Source organism: Mirounga leonina, unplaced genomic scaffold (genome assembly GCF_011800145.1).
Source record: "Mirounga leonina isolate KUSES-001 unplaced genomic scaffold, KU_Mleo_1.0 Mir_101595, whole genome shotgun sequence".
Classification (NCBI taxonomy): domain Eukaryota; kingdom Metazoa; phylum Chordata; class Mammalia; order Carnivora; family Phocidae; genus Mirounga; species Mirounga leonina.
This window is the reverse complement of record NW_023270158.1, coordinates 3,106,748-3,122,219: the sequence shown is the minus strand read 5'-3', so window position 1 is coordinate 3,122,219 and position 15,472 is coordinate 3,106,748. Positions and strand designations below refer to the sequence as shown.

The following is a 15,472-nucleotide window of genomic DNA, read 5'->3' as shown; positions in this document are numbered from 1 at the left end:
ATGTTGCCTCTCTGCACCACGGTTTCTTTGGCTGTAAAATGAAATTAGCTAGAGCAGCAGTTCAGTAGTAGTGGGCACCAGTATCACGTGGAGGGCTTGTCATCACGAACACTGCCAGGCCCACTCCCAGAGTCCCTGATTCAATTATTCTCCAATGATAAGTTCCCCAATGATGCTGATACTGCTTGCCCAGGGACCACATTTTGGGAACCACTTGCCTAGAGGACCTCAGATCTCTTTTATCTCCAAAATGATCCTCACCAGCGCTTGGGAAAGGTCAGGGTCAGGTGATCTCCAGTGCCCAAGTTTATGAGCCAGATCACAGAAGATTTTTTCCAGAGTTCATTTGGTATTCAGAACTACTAGATTACTAGAAATATCCCATGTGTAGTCCACCATATGCATTCACCATACAGAATAAAACCCCCATATGATAGGAAACTGGTAGACTCCTAAAATTATTCAAATTTTAAAAGTAAGAAACTGCAACTGGGATGACAGATTACTTGGTGGGGCTCTCAAGCCCACTCTTCCTGAGCCCTCCCCCTTTACCCCTACTCTAGCTAAGGATGTGATGATGGGAACATTTTTGAACAAAAAGAATACTGACAGGATGAAGCAAATTACCTGGACCCCACATTAAGTCAAATTTTCAATTCAGTCGTTCTTTAAAATGCACTGTTAGGCATGATCTCCCATGATCGCCCAGCGTTGACCCTGTAAAGATGTTTAAGGGCCTACCTCAGATCACTAGGAGGTAAAAATAATAAAATCTCAGACTTTAAATGGGAAGACCTCCAACTCTTTCCCACGGCACTTCCAGGAAATGCACAAGATCAAATGCAGGCCACAACATATCGACACCAAGACTCCATAAAAGCACACTTAGTTGTCATACATTTATTTTTAACATAGCACCTCAGTTTCACATCGTGTACATTTTCCAAAGTTGGAGATTTTTAATCTACTATGTTCTTTACAGACTTTCCAACAAGTGTGAAAAAGAGGCAGTAAGGTTAGCGTCTACAAGTCACAATCCAATATAGGTCACCCTATATTTATGTTTAAGATCAATATACATAATGTTCCCAAGGCCTAGCAAATGTGTAAGACTCTGGCTAAGTAAAATATTAACACAACTTGTTAGCACATTATGAAAAGACAGAAGGCATCAAATATATACTTTGCTGTTACTCATTTTACTGTTCAATGTACCTGTAGTGAAAAAATATACACTTTTACTCTCAAGGTTAAAATAGACCATCACCTCATTCTCTCTCCTGGCCCACTGTAATGAAGACCAAAATGGCCCTTCCTGCCTCTGGCTTTCTTGAACATATTTGCGATGAAGACAAAAAGAATGGCAGTGCTAAAGAAAAGGGTACACCCGGTTCCCAAGATAGGTACAGGTGAATTCCTCATACAAGTTGCCTTAAGACAAAACAAAAACAACAAAACTCAGCTGATTCAATCGCCCTATGATGGGGTGCTTGCATCCAACTGCACCGCTCTTGAGGGCAGAGCTCTGTGAAGGACCTTCAGGATCCAGTCCTGTTGTCCAACAGAGTACTTTAGCAGGACGTAACTGGTCGCTGAATTTCCCTAGTGTGGCCCTCAAATCCCAATACAAGCCCTCTTGAAAGTCCCTTGTCCTCTGGTCTTCAGAGTCTTAAGCCCATTTTCTCCAACTTCCCACAGCCATGAACTTAAATTAGAGCAAGACAGGAGAACTCACAAAACACAAAAAAATAAACATTTTCCAATTGTTAAGAACACAGCAAGTCTTCTGTAACTAGAACAAGTCCTCTCAGTTGAAACCCTGCCTTCATCATCATGTAGGTTAGCAAATGTAGACAGTAACTATCTAAGCCTAAAAGCAATTGTGTACTCAGCATCCCTTGCTCACATTAACAGACTGGCTGTTTCAGGGAACACCTGTAAGGCAACCTCTGAACGCCTATTTTTGAGGAAGGCAGCAGCTCTTAGACTCTGTGCTGCTTTTAAAGTCTGTCCTCCGTGTCTGTTCTTACAGCTGCTCTAGGGAGGGTCATAAAACTAGATGCATTTCTCACTGCAAACAGGCAAAGTGGGGTGGCGCACAGAGTAAGACTCACACGCAAACTGCCATCAGTGACTGAGCTGTTGGCATTGGTGGGCAGTAGCCTTCAGCCTGTGCCGAAAGAGGAGATGCCACCTCAGAATTCCAAAAACCCAAATCCCCACTTCTACTAGGAACTTGAATTACACTAAGTCATGATGCAAAAAAAGAACATAACAAAACACCCATCACTAAAGTGTAAATTCAAGAGATCCTCTGAAATCAGAGTTTTCAAAAGAGTACACTTGCAACAGAATAAGCCAGTTGGAAAGAGAAACCAAAGTCACTAGTGTTCTATTTATTTAACTAGAGGAGAAAGAGACCTTCCTTTTTCTAACTGATATTACATTTTGTTCATAATGTTTAAACCACAAGCTACTAAGTCTTACTTGTCAATAATATGGGAAGATCTGGTTGCTATGATATTGGGAATTCTTTTTTTTTATACTTTCAAAATCACATTCTTTTTGTGATGTTTAGTCAGGAGGTGTGATTGTAGTTTGTGTTGAACAAATGTTTTCAGCTGTAAGGTGTTATACTGTAACAGATCTTTCCAACTACTGCTTAGAAGAAGACATTTGCAAATGTCTGTCTTAATTGCAAGAAAAACACCCATTCGATTTTCTTATTAATCTTCTGAGTACAAATCTATTATTACCATGGTTGAGAGATCATTTAAGAAATAGACAAATTATCATTTATAAAGAGACTATAGAATCAAGTCACATATTAAGAGAAGAATGCTTTATGATAGTTCAGACACTGGTAGGAAATCAAAGAAAAATGCATGTTTTTGATTACTCCCCCTGAAATATGCTGAAATCGAACATTTGCAACCCACATAACTAAAGATATATCGAAGAAAACCGTAACTTACTACATATTGAGTTCATTTCCATCGCAGGAGTCTATTTGAAAAACAAACCCCCGTAAGGAATCCAGGAATGGAATCCATTCAAAGCAACAACTGTCAAAAGTTCTGCCAAGAAACTTGGAGTAATTTATTGCATCATGAAAGGTGAGGTGTTCAGAAGAACAAATAGTTCAATCATATTCTTCCCTTCAGATTTTATTTTTTGCTTCAATCCAAGAGAAATATCTAGATCTAAAACTCACTGAAACATGTTTTCATACTTGAAGACTAAGTAAATAAAGTTCAACATGGTAAACAGAAGAAACCCTCCTAATCTATTTTTAGTATTGCTAGAGGCTAGAGGACTTGACTCAGAATCTGTAAGATCAGCTGGCATTCCAACTCTGCCAGTAGTTATCTCTCTACAGATTCTTGGGCTAGAAAATGTAGTTTCTGATGGCCTTGGTTTCCCCACAAGCAAACTGCAGGGGACGGGTACAAGTGCTCTCAGCTCTGACATCCTCTTCTCCAAGGAGAGTAAAATGGGCATAGCTTCCAGCTAAGATGTCTCCCCTCCCAACCAGGCCCAAAGCACTTGCCTAGTATTTATAAAGCAGTTAGATCTTTCCAACTGAAACAAGTGCAAGTATCTGCCTTGATTACAACAGCATCTCCATTCCAGAAATCTACCTCTTGGTTGTACTTCATGTCTGCTGGACAGGGATGTGGCAGAAGTAATACACCACTTACAAGAGACACTGAGGTACCCCATTAGCCCGCTATCAATTCCTACTGTGCTTTCATCATGGGACTATAGGACCCCTTTAGAGGAAGACCACTTAACAAGTTTATGAAGCCCCCACAGATGGGGGCAACATCGACATTATGTCCACTGAATTCTGCCCAACGAGTGGGTCTAATTTTGGAGAAGTTTTATAGAACTTCTATAATGGTGATTTCAGTCCCAGCCTTCCTGTAAATCACATTGAAGGCTCACAGAAACATACAGGAGCTATAATCCTAAATTAAAAGTGCACATTCTGAGAAAACAGAGACATGGAAGAAGAGCACTAGTCAGGTAATAATAATAGTGTATATTGGTTTTTTTTTTAACCCACTTCTAAGCAACTAATACACTATGGTCACTGTTAAGTGCAGTCAAGGAGGGCACGTATTGCATGGAGCACTGGATGTTATATGTAAACAATGAATCATGGAACACTACATCAAAAACTAATGATGTAATGTATGGGGATTAACATAATAAAATTTTAAAATGTAAAAAAAAAAGAAAGCTGAGTATAGACATTGATGTGTGCTTTAATGCAATGCTCATCTCAAAATATCGGTGAAACTATGCAACTCATGGGACTTTAACTGTCCAATGTGAGTTTGGTCCTTTAGTGAAGACCAAGCCAGCTAAACAAAACCCCAACCTCCTAATTTGTCTCACTCTGGCACTGACTTGATGGGGGGAAAACATATCAATATTTTTTTTAAATGTATACTAAAGACTAACATTCCTGAGCTCATATGCCTCCTTACTGGACATGCAGTGCTATCTCGAGGGAGCGCACAGGTACTGGAAGATGAGGAGATGGAGCGCACACGCTGTTCTTTCCCGGGCAGAATGTAACAAAAGCTAAGCATGCTGTGGAATGTCTGCAGCAAGGACATTGCTGATAAAAATAGCTTTAGCCCCTCGATCTCAGGACATGGGAAAAGAGGTTACGTCAAAAATCTGCACTGCCCATTCATAATCTTAGGAAGGGTTTAAAATGACTCCAAACCCCTCCCAGAGGGACAGAAAAGGCTACCCAAAAGGGAAAGAAAGGGGGAATAGAGAAATAGTTTAAGTTCTGGGATTTTCAAAATCAAATCAATTCAAAATCTTTTAATATGCACAGGATAGAATCAACAATTTGTTTTTCTTTGGGAAAACATCATCTGATTGAGCCTTTCTCTTCTGCCATTAAGCTATTGATAAAGCTTGCAAATAAACTAAGGAAGCATTAAATAAACACCTCCTTATTCTAAAAGCTGTCAACTCTACTGAAACTGAAGGCTTAATCCCATACTGCAAACCTATCCTAAACCACCTCAAAAAGGACCCCAGGCACACCCCACACCTCTACTCTAAGAATGGGTAAATTAGCAAAATACACGAGAGAGAGAGAGAGAGAGAGAGAGAGAGAGAGAAAGAGAGCATTTCTTGTAATCAGTCTCTCAAATTGATGTGAAAGCGGGCATGCCCTGATCCCTGTGGGGGTCAGTCACTTCCCATATTCAACTTGAGCTTTCAGGAGCAGTGGGTGATCAAAACTTCCACAGGATACTGGCTTCGGCAATTTGAGCTCATGGTTTTACATCACATACACTGGAGTCAGCTGGGTTCCACTGGACGGTACATAAACCAATCACTTCCCAAGGGTACACTTCACAGAGAACAAACAGTTGTATATCCAGAGTGAAGATCGGTTTTCTTTCATTAGTCCTTTATACTCAATACAATCACAATCCAGGTTAAAATAACAAAGACAAAAATAACTACCAGAGTTGTTGGATTGCTGGTAACAACCATTTCCCCTTCTTCTCCAGGGTGAATACCTGGGTTCAAGCAACAAATATTTAACAGTCCAAACAGTCTCTTCAGCCTTTCACATCTGATGTGTAGTTTCCAAATTCATGCATTTACAAACATGTTATCCCATGCAGGATAAAAGTAGCGATCTGGCAACTATTTATTTAATTTGATCGAGTGAGGCGGTTAAAGTGGATTGCTCTTACCCAAAAATTTACATGAAAGGACTGAATTCTGTGAGTTGAAGGCCTAACTGGGCCAAGTTAAATAGATCATTGACAAAACTTCCACTTTACAGAGGTGCAAAGACCCAATAAATCTCTGCCATTTAACAGAAAACAATAGTTATGTATTATTTATAGCTAGATACAATGTCAAAATGGCACTAGAGAAGCAATTTTTGGCATATGGTGGCGGAGGGGGCACGGAGCCTGTCTAAATCTGATGCTCTTGTTTTAGTTTTTGCTTTTATTATCATCATGCCAAAGACTATCCAGTTGGAATCCCAATTATTCAGGAAACCAAGCTACTGTATTTGATATACATACAAAAATAAAACAAGCATCCTGAAGGTACTAGGCTATGAGGTTTTATACAAATCATAAATTCTTTAAATAAATAATGCTCTAAATTGTTTTTAATTGCTAGAAGATTGGTTTTTGGTAAGGAGCAACATCTAACAACTTGAGGAAGTACTTAAGAATGGGAGATAAATTCCACTGAAACTATAATTTCAAGTGTGAGAATCAGTTGTATTTTTTCCACCAGAGTAAAACATACAAGTGAAGTACAAGAGAAAAGGAAATATGGATTATATTCCGCTGCTCGCAGCTTTTCACACAGTCTTGGACACCTATGACAAGTAGTTGGGTTGAAACATTCAAAGGAAAGATCTTGGCAGAAAAAGTCACCCACTGTTACTTGAGTCTTGGGGGTTACAACACAGTGACTGGACGAAGTTGTTCCAATTGGTTTTCCAACGCAATCCGTTCTTGATGAACCTCCTGATTTGTACAAAACAGAGAGAAGGAAACAAAAAAGCAAAGGGGTCATTTCCTGGGTTCATCCCTACTTCATCAGATATTAAAAAGAAACTTGTAAGCAGACCCACAAACACTGAAGTACCACATGATTCTAGGGCAAGCAGACTAGAAGGCATCATATTTACAACTGGTGACTAGACAGAGGCGGCTTCACAATTTGTCATCTCGCAGCTCCTCTCTGAAGATGAGGAAATGAAACTGACTGACGCCACCCCTACCTCAATCTCACTGGCAGTGTTAACAGGATCAGTGGCTGGCAGAAGTCGATGTTAAAAATCAAAAGACAAGAGGCTGGGAGAGAGCAGAAAAGCAAAAGCAGAATACTAATACTGAGAGGTGAGCCAGCAGGACTCAATTTCTAGCTGCGATCTCTCATTTCTAGTCCAGCACCACACCCTGCCGGGTCTGAGGGATGAGCAAATGCACTGGCCATCCCTCTGCCAAAATCTCATCTTGGCTCCTGCACAAAACACAGCTGAGGGTATGACTGCATGGCTAAAGGCAGGGAGAAAGAAAAACAGGATCAGCCATCTGCTATTTGGGAATTCAAACTTTCGGCCCTAAAACAGATTTATTGGCAGGAAGAGAGGGGACACTTAAAGACATTCGTAAGTAGAATCAGTTAAGATGGGAAAGAACTCTGTAGAAAGGCTTAATTCTGAGATACCCCAGAAGAATTAACATGCTAACAGTCCAAACAGAGTTCAGCAAGCATTTGTTCACCCTCCCCCACTACCCAGCCATCTAAGAGTCTTTGATTAACTGTATACTATGGGCCAGATTCTGCTCTAGATGTGACAGTACCAGCAAAGAACAAGATGGATCAGACCAATGCCTTCATAGGCTTTATTCTCAAATGGCTAGAGGAAGACAATAAAGAACAAGATACTTTCAAAAGGAAATAAATAAGATGAGGTAATAGAGGAATCTGGAAGACAGGTGGAACAGCTGGTCATGGAAGGCTTCTCAGAGGTGATGCTATCTGAGCAGAGACTTGAATGAACTGAGGGGTGAGCCATATGAAGACATGGGGGAAGGATATTCAGGGAGACAAAATGGCAACTACGGGGGCGCCTGGGTGGCTCAGTCATTAAGCGTCTGCCTTCGGCTCAGGTCATGATCCCAGGATCCTGGGATTGAGCCCGCATTGGGCTCCCTGCTCCACGGGAAGCCTGCTTCTCCCTCTCCCACTTCCCCCTGCTTGTGTTCCCTCTCTCGCTGTGTCTCTGTCTAAATAAATAAAAAATTTTTTTAAAAAATGGCAACTACAAAGGCCCCAAGGGAGGGAATAAGTTTGGTGTGTTTGATACCAGAAAGGCCTGTGTGACCAGAGGAGAGGGAGCCAGGAAGACACTGGCAAGAGCTGAAGTCTGAGAGTTAGGCACAGACCTTGTGGACAGAGTCAGGAGTGTGGACACCATTCACAGTACAGGGGGATAGCATTGTGGGTTTTGAATCAGGGAATGTATGTGGCTTAATTTAGAATTTAAAATGTTCACTCTAGCTACTGTGTAGACAGTGGATTATAGAGTAGGGCAAGAGCGCAGGCAGGGAAGAGTTGCAAGGTTACTGCATGGACCCAGGTGAGAAATGAAAATGGCTCTGATCAGGGTAGCAGCCATAAAGATGGCAAGAACTGGATGAATTCTGGTTTTGTTTTGTTTTGTTTTGTTTTTTTTAATTTAGAACTGATAGGACTTGCTGATAAAGTTGACGTAGAAAAGAAGGAAAGAGATTTGTGATCAAGCAAGTGGGTGGTTAGTAAGTGGTACTGAGAACAAGATTAGATGAGAAATAGGCATTTCAAAGGGACGGTTGGGAATGAAGCGTCTGAGGTGTGTATTAGATATATTAAGAGAATATGTTGAGTAAGCAGTTGTAATTGCACGTCCAAAGATCAGAGGTAAAAGAAGTAAGGTTTGAGACATAAATTTAGGATCACCAGGCTATGGATGATCTTCAAAGCCCTGAGATTGTGTATCATCTAGCAAAAGAATACAGACAGAGGTTGCAGGTGAAAGATGGAACTGAACATACACAGCATACTCATTCCCTACTAGAACTCCACTAAAACAATGAAAAAAAGTTTTTTAAGTCACAAACACACAAGAACAAGAAAAACAAAAGGGAAGAAGTGATACCAATACAATTTGCAAGCAGGAAGGCAAACTGATGAATGGTAAATGACTCAGCAAATCCAAGCAAAATAAATGTGGGCATTCTACCAGTTGTTACATTGCTGCATGGTGGGGTTCGTCTGTAAAGTGACCCAAGTACCTCTTTATTCAAGGGTCCTGCATCTGTAAACTGACTTAGTCTGGAAATTGATTGACAGGCTGTGACTAAAGCTCTATTTTGATGATTCTTCAGACTTCTATTCACGTGAGCTAGAACATTTTCACTCATACAGATCAAGAAGAGAAAACTAAACCTAAGCTAAGCATAGTGACAAAACAAGAACCAACTTGATTTTACATAGAAGAGTTCCTGAAAGACTCAAGCTGGCAGTGCCAGATACCTACGTAAGTGGAAGCGGAAGAGGGGAGGAGGATGGCTAGAATAAGTGTTGGGTGAAAGTCTGCTTCAGAAGCAATTAGCTCCCCAGCTTCTTCCTGCTACCAGGGCAGAATACTGAAGATTTATTCCTTGAAAAGGTAAAACACAGGGCCTCTTGATTAGCAGTACAGAGACACAGCTGAGGACAAGATACTGGACTGGAACTAAGGAGATTAAATGAATATCCTAGATACTGAGACCCACAGCCCTCTCCCTCCACTGAACCAGGTCTTTCCCTCCATGTAGGAGACTTAAAAAAAAAAATCTCTCTGGAAATTCTATCAGATTAAAAAGAAAGCACCAATGATACTGCCTTGGGAGGATCCCCAACTATACAGCCCAACCAGACTGTAAGACTGAAGCTCAAAGTTGACAAGCCCCACAACATGCTATGCACTTCCAGGGAGCATTTGCATCCTCCTCCTAAATATAAGCAAAGGACCATCAGATATTGAAGGAAAGCATCTAATAAGAAATACGTAATAGTAAAATAGAAAAGTATTCAGGAAGAAAAAAACTACCATTAATAAAAAATATTACAACAATGAAATGAGAATAGGATACCTTTAAAAAGAAACAATTAGAGAACAAAAAATGAACTCTTGGTTAGTAAATAACAGTTTGAAAACTTAAAATTAAGTAAGTCTCCAGAAATGGACAAAAAGACAAAAATAAAGAGAAGGACAGAAAACAGAAGATAAAATATGAAAATATTAGAATACCAACAAGCTAAGAGTTCCAAAGTCTGAAAAATATCAGCAAGCAAAAACAGAGAAAATGGGCAGGGGAGTGGGGGGGGGTGGGGAAGAAACATGGAGAAAATACAACAATAACAAAAACCAAGAAAACCCTCAGAACTGAAGAATATGGGTTTCCAAATTAAAAGGGCTTACCAAGAAGAAAGAACATTGTATGAAAATGATCTACACCAAAGCAAAGTAAGAGGGGAGAAAAACAAGAAATAAAACACACAAAAAAACAAGTTTGTACACAAAGATTCATAAAACAGAATGAACTTTGACATTTTAAAAAATAATCTTTTTCATTACATGGTAAGAGTGACTTTTTTTTTTAGCGTACAGTTCTATAAACTTCAACACATGTATGTATTTGTGTAACTGCCAACAACCAAAAAGCTCCCTGGTACAACTCACTGATCTATAAACCTTCACCTTCACGCACAACCCCTGGCAACTACCAGTCTGTTTCCCAGCACTATAGTTTTGTCTTTTCAAGAAAGTTAAAAAAAGGGATCAAACAGTATAAAACCTTTCGACCCTGGCTTGCCTCACTCAGTGTAACGTCTTTGGAGTTTCATCCAAGTTGTGTGTATCACTACTTTTACTGCCGAGTGCTATTTCATTGTGTGAATGTACCACACTTGACCTATTCATCCTCTGAAGTACATCTGGGCTGTTTCCAAGTTTTGGCCATCACATAAAACTGTTATGAACATTCATGTACAGACTTTTTAGTGAACACAAGTTTTCATTTCACTGGTGGATACCCAGGAGTAGAACTGCTGGATCACATACTCAGTGCATATATAACGTCCTAAGAAACTGCCAAATGATTTTTCAGAGTGGGGTACCATTTTGCATTCCTATCAGTGCATGAGAGTCCCAGTTGCCAGCACCCGGTATTGTCATTATTTTCTGTCTTAGCAATTCTACTATACATGTGGTGGTACAAGATCACAGTTTTAATTTGCATTTCCCTATGGCTAATAATGCTGAGTTCTTCTCACGTGTTTATTTGCCATCCTTATATCCTCTTTGGTGAAGTGTCTGTTCAAGTCCTTTGAGTTTTTGGAGTTTTGAGAGTTCTTGAGTTTGGAGAGTTCTTTATATAATCTGGATACAAGTCGTTTGTCAAATATATGGGTTGCAAATATTTTCTCCCAGTCTGTAGCTTGTCTCTTAATTCTCCTGACAGTATTCTAGACAGAGCAAAAGTTTTTAATTTTGATGAAGTACAATTTAATTTTTCTGTTCTAGGTTACGCTTTTGGCATCATTTCTAACACCAGGTCATGCAGATTTTTTCCTATCTTTTCTTCCAAAAGTTTTACACCTTTATGTTTTATGTTTTCATCTATGACCCACTTCAAGTTAATCTTTGTATAAGGACTGAGGTTTCAATCAAGGTTCGGTTTTTTTTTCCACATATGGAGGACCCATTGTTAGAAAACAACTGTTGAAAAGACTATCCCCTTTCTCAATGAATTGATGTTGCACCTTTGTCAAAGACGGAATGGCTATATTCATGTAGTCTACTTCACAATCCTCTATCCTGCTCCACTGATCTATGCATCAATCCCTCCCCCAAGCCCATATTGTCTTGATTACTGAAGCCTGATACTAAAGTGATTCCTCCAACTTTGTTTCAGCTATTCAAGTTCCTTGGCCCTTACATAAAAATTATCAGATTAGCTGATCTATACCTACAAAAAGTCCTGCTGGCACTGTGATTGGTATTGTAGTGAATCTATAGATCACTTTGGAGAAAAGTAACATCACTACTATGTTAAGTCTTCCAATCCACAAAAAGCAAACATGTCTCTCCATTTATTTAGGTCTTGGATTTCTTTTAGGAGCACTTTATAGTTTTCAATATTCACAACATATGTGTTTTGATGAATTTATATGAATTGATACCTAAGTATTTCATTTGGAGGAGGGTGGCAAGATATCGTGAATGGCAGTGTTTTTCATATTTGTTACCAATTGTTCATTGCTTACATAAAAGAATATGATTGGTTTTTGTGTGTTGACCTTGTATTCTGTAACCTTCACAAACTCAATTAGACAATGAAAATGTAAAAACCAATTCAATTTGCAATAGTGTCACAAAAAATTAGGAATAAATTTAAGAAAACACATGTAATATGTGTACACTCGGAACTGCTAAGAGAAATTTCACAAGATATAAATAATTAGAAGATGTACTCTACTAACAGATTAGGAGACTCAACACTGTTTAGATTTTGATCCTCCTTAAACTGATCTATAGATTCAAACGAATCCAATCATAAGCCTGGCAGGCTATTTTGTAGCAAATGACACAATGATTCTAAAATTTATATGAAAGAAGGGGCCCAGAATATCCAAAGGAATCTTGAAAAAGAAGAGCACGTTGAAAAATTTATACTACCTGATTTTCTTACTACAAAGTAACAGTAATCACGATTGTGTGCTACTGGTGTAAGAATCAACAAATAGATTAAAGGAACAGAGTAAGAACCCAGGGGCACCTGGGTGGCTTAGTTGGTTAACCATCTGATGCTTGATTTCGGCTCAGGTCATGATTTTGGGGTTGTGAGATTGAGCCCCATGTCCAGCTCTGTGCTCACTGTGGAGTCTGCTTGAGATTCTCTCTCTCCCTCTGCCCCTCCCCCATTGGCGTGCTCTCTCTCAGAAAAAAAAAAAAAAAACAGAAATAAATCAACACTTATATGGTCATTAGACTTTTCACAAGGGGACCAAAGTAATCCAAGGAGAAAAGAAATTCTTTTCAACAAATGGTGCTAGGTTAGATATTGATATAGGGAAAAAACAAACCTTGACCCTAATCTCAAACCATACACAAAACTTCACTTGAGGTGGATCACAGACATTGGTGCAGCCACTATGGGAAACGCTATGAAAGTTCATCAAAAAATGACAAAATTATCAGGAGTAACATCAGCATCATGGCTGTATAAGACATCCCTTGTCCATGTCCCTCTGCCAACAACAACAGTGCCAAAAAAAATCTGGCTTTCATTCATGGGCAAAGTGCCTTTGTGTGAGCTGTGCGATCCAGCACCATACATAGACCAAGAGATCCACCCAGCCATGTATTGGGTAATAGGCACACAGACCTCAGTCCCAGCTCTGGACCCTGCACTGGCTTCTGAACCAGCTCTAGTCCCTCTTAGCCACCATCTGGGAGTCTATGGAAAACACTGTTTTAGACAATCACCCATGGATGACAAAGCCTTGGTGGAAGTCCAAATTTCCAGGAGAGAAGTTCTAGCACAATGCTAGAGCAAAAAAAAAAAAAAAAATAGTAGTTTGGATGCACTGGAGGACATAAGAGGAACTGTAAGATTTTACTCATATCACCCTCCTCCACAAGGTAGCACAGCTTAGGGCCAAGAGAGATCTTCTCAGCCCATGATTTCTCCCATGGGAGAAACAGGAGTGTGTGGGTACACACCCACCTTCCCCAGCTGTGTGGGACACTGCCAAAGAGGCTCAATTCTCTCTTGCCCCGTCCAGAGTACTGAATTATGAACTGCATGACCAAGAGGCAGAAAGTAGCTGGGAGAGCGGCAGACAGGACCCTCAGAAGGTATTAAAGGAAACATGGACCCTACAAAATGTGTTGCGGGACTCATCAAGAAGCCTACTCATGAGCTTCTGGGGATCCTCCAACTGCCCACAGGATACTTTTCAGCATACCTCTAGCCTTACCCTCTCTCTCTCTCTCTCTCTCTCCCTCTCTCACACACACACACACACACCTATCCTGTACCAGATACCTGTTCACACTCCCTAGGCAGCAAACTTTGGCAGGTGGCTGGTGAGCACATGCAGAAAGGCTGTGCTGGCTCAAATCTGAGGGTCATGGAGAGACCACAAAATTGAGCTTTAGTGCCACCTTTGGGAAAACAAAAGAGAGGCTGCTAGCACTTGGCCTGGTGTTTTGCAGGATCAGAAGGCATATAAGCTTAATAATTCTTCCACAAGAGGGAGCAAAAAATGTCAAGCAGCTACATTCATAAAAGGTCTGAGAAAGCCTCAGAATCCCTAGCAGGACTGATGAAACGTACTTGTCTCCTGAAGGCAGTTAATAAAGACTGAAGGAAGTGACCGCTACTTCAAATACGAAGACAGCAATGCAAAATTTCAAGGAACATGAAAAATTAAGGAAACATGACACCAACAAAATATTGCAGTAATGTCCAGTAACCAAACCCAAAGACATGGAGATGTGTGATTTACCTGCTAAAGAATTTAAAATAGCTGTCTTAAGAAAACTCACTGAGCTACAAGAGAACACAAAAAGACAAAATCAGGAAAACCAAATTATACAAACAAAATGAGAAGTCTAACAAAGAGACAGAAGTCATTAAAAAAGAACCAAAGAGAAATTCTGGAGCTGAAGAATGAATGAAAGGAAAATTACAATAGAGAGCAAAAACATCAAAATGGATCAAACAGAAGAAAGAGTCTATGAGACAGAAGACAGAACTTTAAAATTATACAGTCAGAAGAGAACAACAACAAAAAATAATCAAAAAGAGTGAAGAAAGGCTACATTACCTATAGGGTACCATCAAAAGAAATAATATGTGATTTGCTGGACTTCCAAAAGTTGGAAAGAGAAGGGGGCAGAAAATGTATTTAAATAAATAATGGCTGATGAGAGATATGGATACAAGTCCATAAAGCTCACAGACCACCAAACTTAACTTAAAGAGATCCTCTTCAAGATTCATTATAATAAAACTGTCAAAAATCAAAGAGACACCATCTTAAAAGCAGCAAAAGAAGTTTGTAACTTACAAGCAAAGCCCCAAAAGGCTCTCAGCAGATTTCTCAGCAAGCACCTTACAGACAGGCCAGGAAAGAGTGGGATAATATATTCAAAGTGCTAAAAGAAAAAAAATGTCAACCAAGAACACTCTATTTGGCAAAGTAATCCTTCAGAAATGAAGAAGGATTAAACACTTTCCCAGAAAAACAAAGTTGAGTGGGTTCATCAACATTAGACCAGCCTTGCCAAGAAAGGCCGAAAGGAGTTCTTCAAGCTGAAATGAAAGAATGCTAATCAGCAACATGAAAACATAAAAAAATACAACATACTGGTAAATGTAAGTATATAGTAAGATTCAGAATACTCTAATACTGTAATATGATGGGGTGTTAACCACTTAACTCTATTACAAGGTAAAAGGACAAGAGAATCAAAAATACCTATAGCTATTTACAAATCAATCAATGTGATACATCACACATTATCAAGAGGAAGGATAAAAACCCTATGACTATCTCAATAGATGAAAAAAACACATCTGACAAAGTACAACATTCATTCATGATAAAGACTCTCAACAAAGTGGGTTTAGAGGTAATATACCTCAACATAATAAAGGCCATCTAATGAAAAACACACAGCTAACATCATACTCAATGGTGAAAAACTGAAAGCATTACCTTTAAGATCAGTAATAAGATGAGGATGTTTACTCTCACCACTTTTATTCAACATAGTACTGGAAATCCTAGCTGCAGCAATCAGACAAGAAAAAGAAATAAAAGGCATCTAAACCAGTAAAAATAAAGTAAAACTGCC

The 15,472-nt window shown here is 39.5% G+C and overlaps 1 protein-coding gene across 1 annotated transcript in view; it reads right to left on the bottom strand.

Annotated features, from left to right (window-relative positions):
* Positions 1 to 4,890: 4,890 nt before the first annotated feature.
* REPS2 (RALBP1 associated Eps domain containing 2) overlaps positions 4,891 to 15,472 on the bottom strand; it is a 216,897-nt gene continuing 206,315 nt past the window's right edge. Inside the window, exon 18 of the mRNA XM_035000243.1 lies at positions 4,891 to 6,536. Within this exon, the coding sequence (XP_034856134.1) occupies positions 6,468 to 6,536 (69 nt within the window). The 3' untranslated portion in view covers positions 4,891 to 6,467. The remainder of the gene's footprint in view (positions 6,537 to 15,472) is intronic.